At 32.3% G+C, this 20818-nt stretch overlaps 1 protein-coding gene across 1 annotated transcript in view; it reads right to left on the bottom strand.

Moving 5' to 3' along the window:
* The window catches only part of LOC113519302 (semaphorin-5A), a 46024-nt gene extending 28899 nt beyond the window's left edge, over positions 1-17125 (bottom strand). Inside the window, exons 1-3 of the mRNA XM_052898007.1 lie at positions 16668-17125; positions 3286-3399; positions 260-362 (exon numbers count right to left, since the gene is read on the bottom strand). Coding sequence (XP_052753967.1) covers positions 260-362; positions 3286-3385 — 203 coding nt within the window. The 5' untranslated portion in view covers positions 3386-3399; positions 16668-17125. The remainder of the gene's footprint in view (positions 1-259; positions 363-3285; positions 3400-16667) is intronic.
* Between the last annotated feature and the right edge of the window lie 3693 nt (positions 17126-20818).

Raw genomic sequence — 20818 nt, 5'->3', positions numbered from 1 at the left:
CTGTTTTCATAAAAATACACATATAGACGGACACGGCAAACATCAATCTTTCCAGTAAACTATGGAAATATTATTTTATTATAAAATATGAATAACTTTGTGCGAACACAACGATTTATAGATTTGGTGTCTCCTCGCACTATAATGGGTCATAAAATAGCATAAATCCACGCAAATCCACTTTGGTATTTGATATTAATATTAATAGTTGTACGAAACAAGCAACCTGAACCGTGATATTAATAGTGGAGGCACTCACCTTGCGCCCACGATCACCTGGTCCCTTGCCACATCGAAGAGAAGTTGCGAAAATGATTTGCTGTTTTTATCTTCAAAGATATCCGAGTTCGATGATAGTACATCTGAAATAAATTAAATATATATTAATTATATTATTAGAAATCTTAAATTACCTATATAATAAATGTTACCAGAGGGAGACTTTGTACAAAAGTCAATTGCTTGGGTACCTCTGTCGCATTCGTGTTTCAACCGTGAAGCAGTTGTGTTTGCATGGCTGAGTTTCGGTTTGAAGCGTGGGATATGGCGTAAATTTACTGGGTACAAAGGAATAACACCTAAGTCCTCAGGAATGGCAACGTATGTGGGGTATCATGGGCGAAACAGTACACTCTGTTATGTCCATGGTACTGCTCATGTCTATAGGCGACGGTTACCACTTTCTATCAGATCTATGGGCTGTCAGCTTATTTGCCATTCTAAGTAGTATAAAAAAAACTAATATAATAAAATTATAACTGGACGATGTCTGTACAAAGGAGATATTTAAGAAAAATTAATGTGAGGAGTCTTAACAAGTCCAATAGATGCCATAACAATATTTTTTAGAAATTTTGTCTGTCTCTCTGTATGTTTTTCCCGCATCACGCAACAAATACTACACAGAATCGAAAGTGGTTTTTACAATTATGTTCCTGGAGTTTTTAAAGTCTAGTGTACTCGTTTGTTTTATCTTAATACTCTATCTAGAAGTGGATTATAACGTTGGTTTTCCTACTTGTGAAATCCACGTGTACGAAGTAGCGTAAAAAGCTAATATTATTAAAGAAAGTAGACAGTTCTATAGACCAATTTATAATATTTAATTTTAAAGTAGACAACTCACTCTGTCTACACATTTGACCCACTCAGCTAACACTTAGAACGGTTTCCAAAAACGTGTAAATTCTAACGTACCTACCTCTAGACAAACGGTCAAACAATTTGAATGGACGGTCTTGCTAAACAAACACTCGAGGTGTTCAAACATTGCATTACAATATGTTTAATGGCCGTTTGGCGACAAATATTTAATGCTTTTATGATTGTTAATTAATGCTCAACGACAAATAAACGGGACGACCTCTACAAAACAAACAGTACTGTATATAAACAGCCTTATTACTAAAAAGTCAACAAACATATATAAATAGGAGTATTATGTCAGCCGTTACATCTTTACATATCTACCCTCTAACTAAAAGTTGTCTGGAAGAGACTGTGCTTTAATAATAAGGCAGCATTTTGTTCACAGCAGTTCACTTAAAAATTTACTGTATTTATTGTATTATAAAATCTTTATTATAGATACTTTACATTGGACATGCTAAAAAAAATTTAATATACAGTGACGGACTTATCCCATAGAGGGATCTCTTACAGTCAAACTTTAAGAAGCAAAAAGAAAACTACAGAATGTTCAGGGATAAAAATTATACAGCTAAAGATAAAACTTAATAATTCCTAGTTAAAATTAAACATATTTTTACATACCTATGGATATTGCAATAATAAGTAATTGTATACACATACATATATAAATAAAATTAATACATAAATAATTATTATATTGTGACTACATGTTATAATTTCACGTTAATAATGTAACTCAAGGGAATGCTGTGTTTAATCCTAACAACTTCCTTCTTTTTGCTCCGTGGACAACGGTATTGATCGTACAGTTACAAACATCACTTATATACTAATATTAATATCAAGATAATATTTATCTACTATTTGCTCGTCCAATAAATAAATTTTAACAATTTTTAAAAACAGTAAACCTTATAGTACATTTGCTTTACTCTAATAGAGAGAAGACAAAACAAAGTGCTGTAAAAGATTTCGGCACTGCGTCGTAGATACAGGATGTATTCCTAAATCGTGATAAGACAAGATAAGTCAGATTTGGGTTTAAACAACAGATTGGTAGAATAACTGTTCGCAACATTTAAGATAAGAATTTTAAGTGTTTATAAATGCATACACAAGAATTTTAAGAATCTATATCATAATCCTGACTTATCAAAGCACAGTCGAAACTACTAAAAATAAAATTACCAAATATTGACAGCGAGTTTATTTTATGACTTACACAAGTATTAAGGATTTTTAGAAGTTTGGCCCCTAAGGGTGTAAATATTAGGAGAGAAGTTTGCGTGGATTTTTTTTAACTGATATGACTGACATCATGTTGGGCTCCCTATAATATGGTTGAACACGACGATGGCTAGCTCACTCGTGATACTCGTAAACGAATACTTCACGTGGAGACTGGTCTTATCAAAAATACTGTGACTGTAGATTTTTGTTTATAGTTTTTTAGTTAGTGATAGTCATTTTATCAATTCACATTTATTTTTTGTTATAAATTTTTATTTTAGCAACGGCTAATTTTCTTGCCCGTTCTTCTCAGATGAATTTGCATTTCGAACAGGGCAATAGATTCATAATATTTACTATTAAAAAATGCTATTTATTAATTGCTAAATTATTCAAATATTTGATTTTTTTTTTATAAAGCCGCTGTAATATAGCTTCTTCTCCTATACATGTAAATATATTTCTTAGACATCTTACTAATATTGCAAAGAAACTTTTTGGATACTTATATATTTGTTACTAAATCACGTCTGAACGATTGAAAAGGTTTAAGACTAGGAAGTAGTTCTGTACCCTGTAATTTCACAAGCATGCAAGCACAACTGAAAAATAATATGAATGGTAAAGAAATAAACATGCAAACGACTTGAACGATCCCCGTCTGTCTAGCCTGGGATTCAAACTTGGGAGTATATTTTTACAAAAATTACGGAAAATATTAAAATACCTCTGTCTTACTCATTAAATCATAAACGTCGCGTCTCAAAACATATAATAAAAGTATACAAAATCGTAAAAATATAAGTACGCCTTTGATATTTCCGTCAGTCGCGAGAGCGTGTATTGTATTTTTAAGAATAAAACAATTGCATTTATGGACTATAAATGGTAGAAAAATGCTACCTTGGCTGTTTATTATCCTGAAGTCGTCCTCGGGCAGCTCGCCTTTACTTAGCGCGCAGAGCAACACCAGCGCTACCACTTTGTACATATACCACATCATACTTCACTGTTAACCTGTAACAAAGAGGTAAATGTTTAATGTTAGAACATTACTACTACTATTAGTCGATGTAGGGTGTCGCCCTCTAGTGACAAGATTTTCTAGGTCGCCTTCGTTATACTCAAAGGCCGTGGCGTACTGGACAACAGTTTTACGAATACTCTGAACCATAAAACTCCGTATAAAAACTAAAATAAAATACTAATATATCTTTCTATCTATCTATGCGAAGCCGGAACGATAGCTGGTTATGTATACTAGATAGATAGCTACTCTTTATTGTTTCTTCCAAAAGATTATAGTCGTAACCCTATTCTAAATACAAACAATTACAAGAAATGATCACACTCAGAAAACAATGGGTCGCCTTATCGCTGAAAACGATTTCTTCAGACAACCTCTGGATGGAAAGGAATATTTCTAATGTCGTCCTCCGTGGCGCAGCGGTCAACACGCCTGCCTGCGACGTGGAGGCCCTGGGTTCGATCCCCGGCCAGGTCATGATGGAAAACGATCTTTTCCTGATTGTCCTAGGTCTTGGATGTTTATCTATATATGTATCTATTATAAATATAGTATCGTTGAGTTAGCATCCCATAACACAAGTCTCGAACTTACTTTGGGGCTAGCTCAATCTGTGTGATTTGTCCGTATATATTTATTATTTTATTTATTTATTTATAAACAGTTGATCGGAGGCATGTTGAAAATATGATAATGTAAACATTAAGTAAAAATCTCTATAGGCTAGAGTTTTACCTTTTTCATCCATTATATAGGTGATATTTTTTTTAGGAGCTCTTACTCGATTGGTGAGATGTGGAGACATTCTTCGCATTTCATACATAAATTCGTACAGACAAAATAATACAATTAGTACATTAAATAACTTATAAAAGAACTTGAATTAATGGCGTGGCTTTACAACTATAGTAAATGTTTTATAAGCCCTAGAGGGCTGTAAGCCCTCTTATAAAAACATTAATCATAATTGCCTATGAACATAAACGACATTAGACATTTAGATATTACAGAATATACTGTGCCACCCATTAAGTGTGTAGCGTGTAAATCTTCGCCATTCCTAAACCAACTTTTTAATATAAAATCCTTCCAATTTGTTATTTATTTCCTTTTAAACGACTATTGTGTTACCAATGAAAAAAAAAACCTGATAATTACCATAACATACAAAAATCAATCGGTGCACGAGTTTAATCATAAATAAAATAAAGGTACAATTACAATTTTTACAATTTATATTCAACGAGGAAATATCTGCATTACCATCAGTCCCCAAACTAGGCCAGACCTGTATCTTGGGGACTATAAATTATTTATTTATTTATCTATTCATTCATTTATGTATTTATATACTTGTGTACATTCATTTATAGTATAGATATTGTTATAACAAAAATGTACACAGGCGGACTTATCTCTTGAAGGAATTTGTTCCAGTCAACCTATTTCATAATAATGAGTTCACAAGTAATTAAAAATACCGCTACAGTGAATATTAATGCACTTCTTTTAATAATTAAGTTATACAAACAATAAAGTGTTAAAAAAGAGAGAAAAAATTGACAAGAAAAATTGCTGTGTAAATATGTATTCATAATAACTGATTTCCTGTAATTATTCATAACTATAATCATAAACAGCAATCAATTTGCTGGAATATTTTATTATTAAAATCGATTACGTTGCCTGTGTTTAAAGCCATAATTTGTAGCTTGTTAACTAGACACTATTACCTTTTAAGTTAAAATTTAACCGTTCCTGTCAGTAAAACTAATATTTAACTTTATGCCTCCTTAGATATTACCAAGAAATTTTCTTCCTGTTTGTTCACTACGAATTTGCTTTTTCGTAAAACTTTTATATTTATAAAAAATAGAAATTGTTTAATAACATATTTCATACCATAAAACAAAAAAATACCGACTGCAATAATGGCAAAACCTGTTATTTTATTTTAAAACTACTAAACAGGGACTCAGTGGATGCAGGTGACTTGGGATCGTTCTTTATGGCAATCTATGGGGGAGGTTTATGTCCAGCAGAGGACGAATAATGGCTGAAATGATGAAACCAATTTTAGTTATATTTCTAAAACACTAATCTAAAATTGTATCATTTCAGAAAGAACTTTCCAAATCGATTTATAAATGACGGAGATATAATGAAATTAAAAAAAAAGAACAGCCTCCGCCTTTTTTAAAATCGTAAATATATAAAAATCAATTTTTAAGAGACTCAAAATCAGAAGGTCTAGGAATCCAATACCAATGTAATTGAAACTACTGAATCAGAATTTGTTATATAATACAATCATTTTACTTTTTTCTTTTTCATTGCTTCTCAATAAAAAATTTATTATTTTACTGATTTTTGTTATAAATCTAACCTGTCTACAAAACTTCGGTTTTGTGCCTTATAAACTAACTAGCTTTTACTCGTGACTTCGTTCGCGTGATCGGGACATGTTTACTGAGATAAAAAGTATAGTCTATACACTTTTCCATCTTATATAATACGTATAATATACCCAAATTCATAGTGATTGATTAAGCTATTAAGACGCTATAAGGTAGCTAACTAATTTTCACATTTATAATATTAGTAAGAATTAAGTGTTAAACCAAAAGGATAAAAATTTAAATATAATTTAAAAAAATATAGATACCTACTTTACAGTAGGCAAAACGGACATCATGTTAATATTCCACTGAAACTATATTCGACGAATCGTATTTTTTGTTTTGTCATCTTTAGCGGTGTAATTGAAACGTGAGTGTCGGACACAATCTTAGAATAAGACACTCAAAACTGGACACGATGAATTCTCGTAAACTATTTAGAAATATGAAAAAACTTATACGTCGCTTAAAAACGAGTTATTGATTTGTATTTAAATACAAATAATATGTAAGTATTTATTTATTCATTAGTACACATATGTGTACATGGCGGGCTTAATGCTAAAAGCATTCTCTCCCAGTCAACCATAGGAAATTGTCAGAATACTCGAATTATTGATAGGTATAAGTACTAGTAATTATTGATATACATACATATTAAAATTACATATAAAAACGTATAGATATATATAAATAACAAACATACTTACACATATATGACATATACTATATTATACACGAAATTGAGAATAATATAAAGTACTTACTGCTCAGATAAAGTAAAAAGTGAGCATATTTTTTTTTTTTTGGAAAGACGTATTAGTACTATTTAATGTTAGTTTAACTTAGTATTACATAATTTTATTTAAAAAGTATTGTTTAATGTTCGGATATTTTCTACAAATATCATACTTTTTAAAACTTTTTTGTTAAACGCATACAAAAATTCCTTTCCTTGTTTTATTATTCAAAACGTTGGAGTTCATTACTACTCAACATTTAAGGCACATTTTGTGTACAAGACGCCTTGAGCCATCAATTATATCCTAACTCAACTAAAAAGTATAAATAAAACTAAAATTAAGGTTCACAAGTTTAATAAACGCATACTAGTAATACTTTTTCTTTGATATTATTTAGGAACAATATCGATACCAATACCGGTGAATTGATACACATTTCAGGCCTATCTACTCACGCCAGTTTGATGCCACTGAGACGGCAAATTGCCTATTCTAAGGCATTCTATAAGATACTACGTACCACATCATAATATACCGAACGGCCATGATCAAGATTGTGTTCCACGCAGTTAATAATATAATCGATGCTCATGAGGACAATTTAAAATGATAATATTATTAACATATTGATTAATGTATTTACTACCACCAGTAGTAGATAAAGATCTTTGTGATTATAGACGTAAGGCTCATAACAGAACGTATTGGGTACTAATTTTCATGACTTAGTATTCTGGACCTTTGCCTAATTATAATAATTATTTGGAAAAAAAACATAATACGGTTAGTTTTTCTTTGAAACTTGAACCCACTATCTCTATATTCTCTACACGCAGTTACAAGTCCTTACAAATATTATAAATGTGAAAGTGAGATTGTTTGTTACCTTCTAGCACCTTAACGGCTCAACCAATCGTTAGGAAAGGTAGCATACACGCACAATTTGATATGGAAAAGTACACATGCTACTATTTCAATCAATGTAAAACCTAGTGTAAAACAAAAAAGTGTAAAAATCAAGTGTAAAACATTTAACTGCTCACATACTTATGAATCCATTCAGTACGTATTAAAATATTTCAAGTAGGCTCAACAGATTCGACCTAAATATCGATTGCTCGATAGTTTATGGCTTACCTTTTAATTCCAATATCTACTTCTGTTTTAAAGTGATCTATGCAACTTACATTATCTATATCTGATACACCACAGTAATGAATTTAAACAGATGCAGCAAATGCATGTACTTTGCATATTAATTTTTGGCTTTGAATTAAGTTCAATAGAGTGTAATTGACTCTGGAGAAATGTCTATTCGGAGTTCTTATATAAATAAAATGATCAGATTGACAAAAACAGTAAGTACTAAAGATTTTAGAATTTAGTTTTATTAGATTAGATTTTTAACAAGTGTGACCTCTGTCTAACTATAAGAGAACTGATTCCTCAAAAAACTGATGTCCCCAAAATATAGAAGCATTTTTTTTTACAATACAGGGGGCAAACGAACATACGGCTCACCTGATGGTAAGTGACTACCGCCGCCCATAGTCACCCACAACATGAACGGCATTGCAGGTGTGCTGCCGGCCTTTTAAAAAGGAATATACTCTTTTCTGGAAGGTTATGTTATCGTATCGGTTCGGAAATACTGCTGCTGGAAGTTGATTCCAAAGAGTGGTTGTGCGTGGGAAAAAGTAAATTTTATAAAATGCATTTTCGATACATCTAAAACTCGAAACCAAAAATGTTCATCATCATATCAGCTTTAACTGTGCACTGTTGAAGATAATCCTCCCCCTAAGGGGTTTTTACCAGTAGTTGCCACGCTCGGATGGCGGAATGGCAACCGCAGTTAGGTTTTGGAAATGTTTTAAGAGGACGCTGCTGCCCATCTTTCGATCATTATATTCCCTTAGTAGCCTCTTACGACACCCACGGGAAAGGAAGGGGTGGCCTATTGTATGCCGGGACCACACGGGGAACAAAAATCTTCACCGAGACAGAAATCGCACTTGCTGAAAATTAAACAACAAAATTTGCAAGCGTAATCGCGGTTGCCAACCATAAAAAGAAACTTATAATTCCGACTTCGATTTAGTAAACAGTGATAACGTTATTTACGTAGGTACCATGCAGTCAGTCCCCTGACAAATAAAAGTATTATAACTGCCACTCCCGCGTATTTTCGATAAATTATGATTACTTACTTACATAAGCTGTTTTTACGAAATAATATTTTTATAGACAACATTATCATTCTGATACTCTTATAGTATACATACTTTGATATATATTGTAGTATGATATATATTTATATCCTTATATATAAATATTTCAATGGATATATTTATTTTAGGCATAATGTGAAAATTGGCAAAAATAATCAATTATTTGTTATTCAATCACGTCTGAACGTACTTGAATGAAACCCGCAGTATACAGCTATATCAGATTTGCTGGATATACGTCTATAGGTTATCTGTGATTACAGACGTGATTATATATATATATATATATATATATATATATATATATATATATATATATATATATATATATATATATATATATATATATATGTGTGTGTTAATGTAGTGTATTACCTGTTATCTAAAAATAAATAATTTCAAAACATTTACGTGTGATAAGTGGCATCGACTGATTGACCTGAATTGATACTAACGACACGATATTTACTTAATAGTAGTATAGTAGTAAGTTGGTAGTTACTACTAGATAAGAAGTACAGTCACCAACAAAAATAACTTAACATTACCTATATTAAGGATGTTTTCATACAGCTAATATTGACATTTTAATTATTTTATGGTATAAGAATTGTTTGTTACGTTCATTAAGTATATGTATACATCTGTTATTTGGATTACCTGTTCATTCCAAAGGTTGACTGATAGAGAATACTACTCGCATTGAATTCGCCTCTTGTACAATATTTTCATTTTGTCAATAAAGTTATTTAAAAAATAAATTACGTCTGAGGCAGTTAAAAAGCATAATCGTAAGTATCGTTACATTGTTCAATACAGAAATTTAACAGATTAATCAAAAGAACATGAGCTACTAGTTTTTTAACCGCGACTTTATCCGCGCGTCTGGAATAAAAACGTTATTATCTGTCAATAATCAAAAATAATTGAAAAATTGTCTTTGTTTATTTAAAAAGTGCTGTACCTACGAACTAATACTTTAATCATAGAATACGTTGCATATAAATCGTTGCATTTTGGAATATTTCAAATACTTTTTTTGCTAATAAAATCCAAATTTTCTATGATAGCTTAATAGGTATATTATTGCTTGATCAACATTTTAGTCCTTAGGCTGAACACTTTTTCAATAATCAATCAGACATATTGAAAACTTTTCAATTAATTTTGAAAATTGACAAATGATTGCGACGTGCAACACTGCATCAAGTTATGATCGCGAACCGGTAACAAAACAAATTCACATTAATAATGAAAATAGTAAAGATTTACATCACCAAACACAATAAAAGTAATACTTGTGTAGCTTAAGAATACATTATATAGGTAAGTAAGTATATATATACTACAATCTAAGAAAGGGCAACCGTCCACCTGTCGTGAAGTGTACATTAGATAAGGATGCGTTAATGTTACATACAAACATATACCTCTTCAAATGTTTTGAACTAATAGATAAAATATTCTATTAATAACAATAATAATAATCTTTATTATTACAGGCTACAATAGCCTAATTTGTTAGTAACATAATCTTAGCCTAATATTAGTACATTTTACAATAAAATAAATAAAAGAATAAGAAATAACAAACAAATTTGGTCACCGCTGAGGTATCCCATTTGAGATTTTTTTAATGCAACATAGAATTACAAAAAAGCTGACGGCCCACCTCATGGAAAGTGGTAACCGTCGCCTTTAAATATGAGCAGTACCATGGACATAACAGAATATACCCCTTTGCCATTCCTGAGGACACAGGCGTTATTCCTCTGTACCCTGTAATGTGTAAATTCACTGCTATTCACTGATACCACAACAGTGACCAATGTAAGGGTTCTATTAACCTAAAAATGCTGCCAATCGTATTTAGCAACCCAAATTATTTTAAATTTATAGCATTGATACTTCAAATCCGATAGTAAAATTATGACAAATTTATTTAATTACTTTTATGCTTTAATGTTATTTATATTTTATACAGACGCGTGGTTCCGGCATAGAATAGGTCACCCCTTTCTTTCCCGTGGATGTCGTAAGAGACGACTAGGAAAGGCGAGGTATAAGCAGCAACGCCTTTCTTAAACATTTCTAAAGCCTGACTGCGGTTGCCAATCTGCCGCCTGCCAGGCGTGGCATCTACTGGCAAAATCCCCCAAGGGGGAGGCTTATGTTCAGCAGTGGACAGTTAAAGACTGATATGATGATGATGATGATATTATATATGCTTTTTAAATGAAATGGTAACCCCACCTATGTACTTAGTAACGTTATCGGTTTACATAACAATATAGATATGCATTAACTATTAAGGTCATATCAATATGAACCTAAACATAATTACAAGAAGATTGCAACTTTGTCCGACAACTTGATTTTACTTCTGATCATAAATAAAGCCGATACACTTTCAGTAGTTTATTGAATTTTATGAGATACAATGAAATCAATGGATATTTATTGCTGCAAATTACTTTATAGTTAGATTACGCTAACATAAACATCATTGGAACTAAAAATCTCATCAAAATTCCATCCACGTCGGAAATATGTATTATAAATATTTAAAATTATATAATCATATGCTCTCACGTACAAATAATATACGAGTTTATTTTTAATGGGTGATAATGGTATAGCAACCCCGCCTGCGCTGTCGGTATACACTGGCGGGACACCAGTGGGAGATGACAGATAAGGATGAAAGCAGGTCAGTTAGCCCATCCCGACAAACACAACCAGAATCAACCACGATGTTTTCCAGGGGGAACCACGTGGAGGTCGACCTGACAGAGTATATTGTTAGTAATGGAGCTATTTGACCCCATTACTAACAATCCCTTTCCCCCCAATAGTATACTAGTATATGCTAACCGCCTATGCTCACGATTAGAATAAGAAATGGTAATAATCCTAGTTAAATATATCTGTAAAAATATATCGCATGATAATTAGAATCAATGAGACTTCGGTGTAAAAAGAAGCTGCATCAACCAATTTTAGTTGAAATGAACTCTTACCTCCCTATCTTATTGTGCAAAAAAAAACTTAATGTACAGACTTTTGCCTTCACAATTTTTTATTATAATGATAATGATAAACTTATCATTACATAATCTTATTATAAAGTAAACTTAGTACAAACTGGCCGAGTGCTACGTGCTCACGGTCATGTCGGCCGTCGCGAATATACACATATTACTGAAAACATAACTATTATTATTGTATTATGTAAACAAATAGAAACAATGGACTCTCAGTGCGGAGTGCGTAAGAGGAGAGAGAACAACAAACTTTGTTTCTTGGAATAGGTACCGATTATAAAGGCTTATATATATTACAACGGGCGGAAAAAGCGCAGGCGCGATGAGTGCAATACAATTTGAACAAACAGTAAAAGTGGATTTAATATTTAAAATTTTATTGGGCAATAAAATGTGATACAAGAGATTTACGCTGTTAGGGTACACTATCCCTTTTAAAGATTTAATTCAACTTGATACACGTTTCTGTTATAAAAACTTTTTAGTCGCAATTCACACAAACAAAACGACTGGTTACAGTTAATATGATAAGACTTTATAAATATATAAAATATATTTTATAAAAATGCATAGGTAACTGACTTAGTATGAGATATTAAAGAATAATGTATAAAATAGCTAATAAAAAAAAATAATGGATGCTAAGGACACTATGCCGACAATAAAAATGAGATTGAGACGAGGCAATGATGAATCATCATCATCTCAGCCATTATGATGAATAATTATTTAAAAATTATTTTCCTATTTTAACTATGTTTTTTGAGGAAGAATAGATATTTGTCCTCAATACAATAACCGTTTCATAAATAACATCACAACATTTCAAAACTGTTACAACTGTTACTATTACAAGATCACACTCGGTGATCTTGTAATATTACCAATTTTTTTATATTGTACTCGCAGCGCCCTCTAGCACGCGACCGTTCACCACCGTCGTAATATGCATAGTCCCTAAAACTCACCGTCACCCAGACTGGTTCGAATGCAGCACGAGCGATATGGTACCCTTGAATACACTGCGTTATTAAACTTGGAAGCACATAATACAAGGTCAAAAACTGCATTTGTATAGTTATCAAGTATATGAAAATTGTTTGAGAACTCCATTCAATTCTTAAGTAACGCGACGTCTAAATGAGGTTCTCAACACTTCGAACGAATCTTTTTATTATATCACGTGATAACGTCGCCAATTCTGATCTGATCAGATTTTCACAATTATGTACGTAGTCTATGGTATTCCTATACTGGTCACATATTATTTTTATAACGATTAAAGATGCCGTCTTTCTTTACAGAAAAAGGAATTTGCTTGTTGCGAAACAAAATATGCCGACTTGTAAGAGATACAATATCGCGTTCTAAATTCAAATATTTTCAGTCTAAGATATTAATAATCTCATCGTTCATCCATGTTTTGTGTTCTCGAAATAGCTTTTTTCAAAATAACAAATGCAATCCAAGAACGTTAAAAATACGGGATTTCTCTATTTCATCCGGGGTAAATAAATTTAACTGCGTTTTTTTTGTTCAATTCCGTTTTATTTAAAATTAAAACTATACTTTGTTACAGACTTTGCTGCGCGTAACACATCTTTTTGTTGAACATGTTTATACAATGAAACAATCAAAATCGTAGTTAAACATGGTTAGCAATTCGGTTTTAATTAGATTCGATTCGCATTTATATGAATTGCTTACGGATTCTCGTAAATACGAGACATGTTTTATCTTGGCAGGACGTTGAAAATTATGTAAAAAAAAAATGCGGGAAATACTAGACGGTTCATCATCATGACTATATCAGCCTTTAACTGTCCACTGCTGAACATAAGCCTTCCCCTTGGAATTTTTTTTATGACATGATAATGGAATGGTAACCCAGCCTACGCTTTCGGTAATCGCGATGGTTTCCAGGGAAAACCGCGTGGAGGTCAATCCATATTGCTAGTAATGGTGCAAATTATTAACAAATCCTTCTCCCCCCCCTGGGGGTTTTGCCAGTAGGTGCCACGATTCACAAGCGGATTAACAACCGCAGTTAAGCTTTGAAGACGTTTTATGAGGGACACTGCTGCTCATCCCTCGCCCTCCCTTAGTCGTTTCTTACGACACACAACTACACAAACAACTTTGCAGTCGACATCGTTTAATACCTACTGTATAACACAAAACCTACACGTTAAATAATGACACATAATAACATAATCAACGCCTTTATCGTTACATTTGTTTTCAAGATTAAATTTGCTTCTAAGAACATGGGTTTCTTTAAAAAGAACTAAGATAACTTTATAATTTATAATGTTTTAGGGTTACGTTAAATGGATGCAAAAGTATCTCCATCTCCTTTTTTTTTTATACAACTTAGAATGGCAAACAAGCTGACAGTCCACCTGATGGAAAGTGATAACCGTCGCCTATAGACATGAGCAGTACCATGGACATAACAAAGTATACTGTTTCGCCCATGATATCCCCCATGCGTTGCCATTCCTGAGGACTCTGATGTTATTCCTCTGTACCAAGTAAATTCACGCCATATCCCACCCTTCAAACCGAAACACAGCCATGCAAACACAGCTGCATCACAGTCGAAACACGAATGGGACAGAGGTACCCAAGCAATCGACTTTTGTACAAAGTCTCCCTCTGGTATACAGAACCTTCAATGATATATTTATTTGTAATCATGGCATAGGTAAATAGAAATAATATATCATATTTATCTAGATTTGATAAAATAAAAGATACTGTATAAACTGTATATTGTACAATAAACAAATAAATTAAGTACTTACAGTCTGTTTTGAAACATTTAATGAAAAGGTAAACAAATGAATAATGGACCTGACTACAAGACAGTCTGCTGATATTCAATATTAGTATAAATCAAAAACTGATTAAGGATTGAATGGTTTTTTTTTGATGGGTGAAAATGGTATGGTAACCCCACCTGCTCTAACGGGATATGCTGGCAGAGTACCAGTGAAGAGTGATAAATGAGAATGAAAACAGGCCAGTTAGCCCATCATGATGAATTCATCAGGAATTAACCCTGATAGTTTCCAAGGGGAACCGCGAGGAGGTCGACCTGGTTGGATATATTGCTAGCAATGGGATTCTCAGTCTCCATTACTAACAATTCCTTTCCCCCCGATTGAATGGTTTGATTTGTCACAAATTAATGTGAAGTGTTTCCACAATAATTTCATTTTTTTTTTTAACTTTTCATTAAGTTTCTTGATGTAAAAGTGACTACTTCATAATATATTTATCATAAAGACTTATCATCATCACCATTAATTACTACTATTATTTCATCACTAACTATACTCCATAGTGTTTTCCACAGGAATTTTGAGAACCTTTTCTTAATATATAATCAATGCAAAACAATAAAATCTTGTAATAACACCATATCAAGGCAACATCATTTTAAGCTTCCATTTCTCTCCTATTACCAAAAGCTAGGTTTTACAATTTTACATACATATAATTTGTAACTCTATAATCTCTTCTCTTTTCTTCAAAAGTTGGTAACACTAATATAGCAATCAAATAACCCTCCATGAAGCCCAACTATCAATAATGTTTGATTTTAATAAATAACCAACCAATTACTGTTGCTAATAGAAATTTTCTCTTATTATTATTGATATTACATGCTACAGAGCACTTATACTGCTATAGAACACTATATACTCAATTCATTATAATAGTCATTCAAATAATCACTTTTTAAATAATCATTCAGGAACACATACACTTTTTTTAAATAGTGTATAATGCAGTAATGCAAATTTTTATATGAACAGTTTTAAAAACAAAAAGAGTTTTAAGAACTTTATATTATTGTATTTGGAATGAAAACAAGCTTCAAATGAACAGATAGAATTTTTGAGAATATAATTTTAACAAAAAAAATATATAAACATTTACTAAAGTATATACCCACACCTTATTCATTCAAAGACACTCATCAGTTGTATTGTGCTGACATTAATGATTAATTTGGCCTCATCTAAATTGTATTGCCACATACACCTCTAACAATTCGGCATTGTGTTCATGTACGCAATTTGCATTTATGATGGGCAATCTTGTAATTTAGTGACAATGTTCCTTACACACATTGTTCTTTTATTATTTGTCAATGTGTTATATATGATCACATATGATAATAACATTATCACAATAATATAAAAAAAACTTTTAAGTGTATAAACTACTAAAAAAAGAAAAAATATGAAATATATTAATGTAACTAATAAGTTTTTACAAAATTATATTCATTACTTCTATGTAATAATAAGTACAGAGTTATTTGTATTTGGATCAACTACATTAGCCCAAATAATGTATTCCCAAAAATTATATTATTTTAACAAAATTTAGGTATTGAAAATCATCTCTAATTCCCTTCAACCATACACTTATAACAGTCAATTGTAAACCTAATTATAATTTTTACAATTACAAAAATAATAGAAATATAAAAGCTTTTAAAAAAATAAAAACATAAAATTTCTTTTTTTAAAAAATGCTACCTTCTACTTTTAAAAAATACAAAGCTCAATATAGAGACTGAGACATAAACCAAGTTCTAAGTTACACCTACAAAGTCCCAAGAAGATTTTATTATAGTATAATTTCTTCTATATATAAGATTGAGGAAACAAAGTTAAAAAATACCTATCTACAACTAATAATGACAAACACTGTACTATACTTCAGTATGTTTAAAGGATGGAGAAAGGCTCTGTGTAAAAAATTAACTAACCCACCAAAAAAAGGCGTAAGTTACGAAACAAAACTTGAAACTTTTTACTTACCATAAAAGATAAGTGGGTGAAGTCCGATAAAGTCGCAACAAATTTCATGTTCCACTGTTTCTGATATTCATTCCTGTGGTCTTCTATTATTTTACATAGTATAATTCATCATATACTGTAGTTAAAACGGCGACAATAACTTGTTCTCGACACTGTTTATTATTATTTGTTGACACGAAACGAGGTTATTGCCGTTTACACCAACATCTGGAGCTTACTTGACAGAGATTTCACTTCACACTTTGTAACAAACCAACTTTTTGAATTACAATACACATATTTTATTATAACTATTTCTTGGGTAACTTTATAAAGTTCAGCAATTGTAAGTAAGAGACGGACAAGCGAGCAAGTGGCTGGCAAAGCACAGACGAGATGAAAAAAAAAACAAAAATCAGAAACCAAGCCTCACAACTTCCACAAATCACGCAACAGTGTGCGTGAATGAAACGAATAGAGAGACCAAGGAGTGAGCGCGCGCAATACGATAATAGTGTTACCAGTACCATGAATACATAATAGTACTCGGCACAAATGTACACATTTGTTTACTCCCAGGAATTATTTTGATATATTTCTTTGAATATTACTCGTAATAATTCTATTTATATAATAATATAAGCACAAAAATAAGAACTAATAAAACCAGCCCTTAAACAATTTACTCTTTAAAATCCGTCTGTTAAATTATAATCTTGTATAATGAATATTTTACACAGTTTATTTATATTTATCGAAATAATACCAAAAATTATGTCATCGTGTCATATTCTGAGTTAGACTGTGATGTAACTTATAGTAATAGTCCTGTCAAGTGATATTAACTAAATAACATTAAGACAATAATACCCATATCCGCATCCCATAGCGCATCTACAGCGACCCCGCCAGACTTGCGTTCCCAAACAATTCCCAGGTGCTTGCGCTGCGCCAACCAATGACAGACCGCGACGCGCCCGCACACCGAGACGTTACACGTGCTGTAACGTCTCAGTGCGCGGGCGACGGGTAGCCCATGTATATGAAACGATTTAATAAAATATGACCGCATATTTACAATTATCCCGTAAAGTATTTTATTCTTAACGATTTCAGATAACAGATATTCCAGTCCTTTCGATACGCTCTGACTTTTTATTTCTTATTTCGCTATCATTAAAGTAAAACCTTCACAACAACCAATAAATTTGACCCAATTATTAACAACACAGAATAACTAGATGTGTAAAAAAAGTATTTTGTGGGCAACACTAATCGTCAATGTTATTCGCGGTCTTGCTGAACCCGTATGTGTACATACGCGGAAACACACACTTAAAAAGACAGATTGTAATTGGGTAAGAAGTTGTGGAACATTTGCTTCCACCCGCGCACCAACGTCCTTGCGGCCATGGGCCACCGACCGCTTGCTTACCTGAACCTGAGTGAGCCTAGAAGATTGTAGTAAAATAAAACTATTCCTTATTCTTATGACAACACTATGAGGTAGGCCCATAATATTAAAATAGTGATACACTAAAGAGGACAGGTTAAACAAAATTTAAAAAATAGAACATATATGTACACGACTGTAATCAGTAACATTTGTCAACTGATAGGTAATGTTCTAAATCTAAAAGTCGACACGCATAAGTTCGTCAAACATATTTAAATGTAAAGGCAGACGCGAACCTACCGCCGTCACTAAAATAATTTAATTTTGTTATCAGGGTTTACCATCACCGGAGAATGAGCCGGAAATGGAAAGTTTACAAAGTTTTTGTACCAACCAGACTCGAACTCCGACCATAAGCCACTTTTTATCATGGTCTCGAAGGCATAGTTGCAGGTAGCTAGTAAATCTTCACTATACGTGTTATAAAAGATACAAAAATTGTAAAGATATTTGGATGTTTAGATATTTGTATGTTTGTTAATGTCGCATAAACGGCTGAACGAATTTGAACGAAAATTAGTACACAGATAGGTTATCTCATAGCACATAGAAAACTTATGATGATCATCATCATCTTATGTTATTTATATATTATTTATTTTGTATAAGTATACTTTAGAATGTGTGAATTACGTTTTTTTTAGAAGAATTACGAAAGAGATTTATGGAGCAAGAATGAATGGAGATGTCGGTAGGGGCCCTAGACGGACGTATGTTGACCAAATAGGCGACGTGCTGAAGAAGGGCCAAATTAAAAATACCCGTAACCGGCGAGCATGTATGAAAAGATTGATGAATATGGAAGAAGCGAAAGAGGTTTGTTTGAATCAAAGCATTTGGCATTCCATTGTTTCTGCCTACCCTAATGGGAGACAGGCGTGATATATACAGATATGTATGTATACCTTATTAGTTGCTATTTTTTGTCTATCATACAGATTGACTGGTAGAGAATACTATTAGCGTTAAGTACAAATAAGCAAGTAGTAACCTTTTGTACCATACCATTCATTGGATCAATAAAGTTATTTAAATAAAATAAAAATATTTTGTACAGTAATTTACGCTGACAAATCTGCGAGAAACAACTAGTAAATAAATAAATCGTACAACGTGGGTGGGTTTAGTTAGTATTAGCACTTAATATAGATACTTACTATAAGGATATAATATTATAATATTTGTGAAAATTGTATATTTAAGAAACCATTTTTCCTACGCAGAAAATACCCACATACAAATATAATAGTTACGTAAACATAGTAAACAGGTATGTAAATCAAGCTTTTATTACAAATAATAACCTCGTACTGGGTCGTTCGTATGTCTTAACTATTATATTTTATATACAAGTATATATTTGACAGTCGAAAACGATATTTTGCATACTTTGACAAAAGTGTGTAGAGATTGTTAGTAACGCGCGTAAATAAGGCGGGCCTCGTGAGAAGTGTTAACACCGGTATAGCTGGAGGGGAAAGGATTGTTAGTAATGGGGAGATTAGTCCTCACGACGACTTTACGCGGTCTCCCCTGGAAATCATCATAGTTAACTTTTTTTTATGCATCTTAAAATGGCAAATAAGCTGACGGCCCACCTGATTGAAAGTGGTAACCGTCGCCTATAGACATGAGCAGTACTATAGAAATAACAGAGTGTACTGTTTCGTCCATGATACCCCCATGCGTTGCCATTCCTGAGGACTCAGGTGTTATTCCTCTGTATCCAAGCAATCGACTTTTGTACAAAGTCTCACTCTGGTAACTTCTACTGAATTCGTCAAGATGGGCCGTCGGATTTGTCATCATCCTTACGTGTCGGCCCTCACTGGTACTCTAGCAACGTAAATTGATAATACCAACCAGATTGCAACTTCATTATCAGGAGAAAGAGATTATTAGTAATGAGGTCTAACAACTTCATTGTCAGCAATATACGATATCAGATCGACCTTCACGCGGCTTCCCCTAAAAACCAATACTTTTAATTCTTGTGGAATCGTTACCATGAGCTAACTGATCTAATTTTATCCTGACCTATCATCTCTTACTGGTGTCCCGCCAACGTATATCGACAGCCCAGGTGGGGTTACCGTTCCATTTTCACCCATAACTAAGACTCCAATATCGACTTTTAGAAATGAAAGAGATGTACCTACTTAGCTTTTTATAGTGAATTTTGTATTTAACATATAATTTTAATAAAGTAATAGAGTCAACATATGGAGTCACAGACTATGATATGACACATATACACATGACAATGCAATTACTAAGATTCGGAGGCATGAGACTATAGTCCTCAGAAATAGCAGCAAATAAGAGCTACTATGGAGCCATTTAGTCCATGATACTATTCATGTCGATAGGCGACTGGGGGCCGTCAGTTTGTTTGCCTTTCTAAATAACGAAAAAAAATAAAATAAAGAACAATCTCTTCTCTACACTGTGGTAGGGGTATAGAATACTTTTTGTCTAGTTTATGTTTCCATTCTTCTACAAACTAAAATTTCAAATGCCTCGAGCATAATTCAGTAAATATATTATTTATTATCTTTGAAATGAAAAAAAAAATTAATACAAATTCTGCACTAGACACCGGCAAGTAATTAATAATAACTAATTACTCATTGCAAAATATTGTTAAAAATATAATTAAAAAAAAATGAAACGGATATATTAAGCACAAGGACAGGTTATCACGTTCTGATAATAA

Source organism: Galleria mellonella, unplaced genomic scaffold, assembly GCF_026898425.1.
Source record: "Galleria mellonella isolate WM207_F2 unplaced genomic scaffold, CSIRO_AGI_GalMel_v1 utg40, whole genome shotgun sequence".
NCBI classification, from domain to species: domain Eukaryota; kingdom Metazoa; phylum Arthropoda; class Insecta; order Lepidoptera; family Pyralidae; genus Galleria; species Galleria mellonella.
This window is presented reverse-complemented; position numbering and strand designations above follow the sequence as displayed.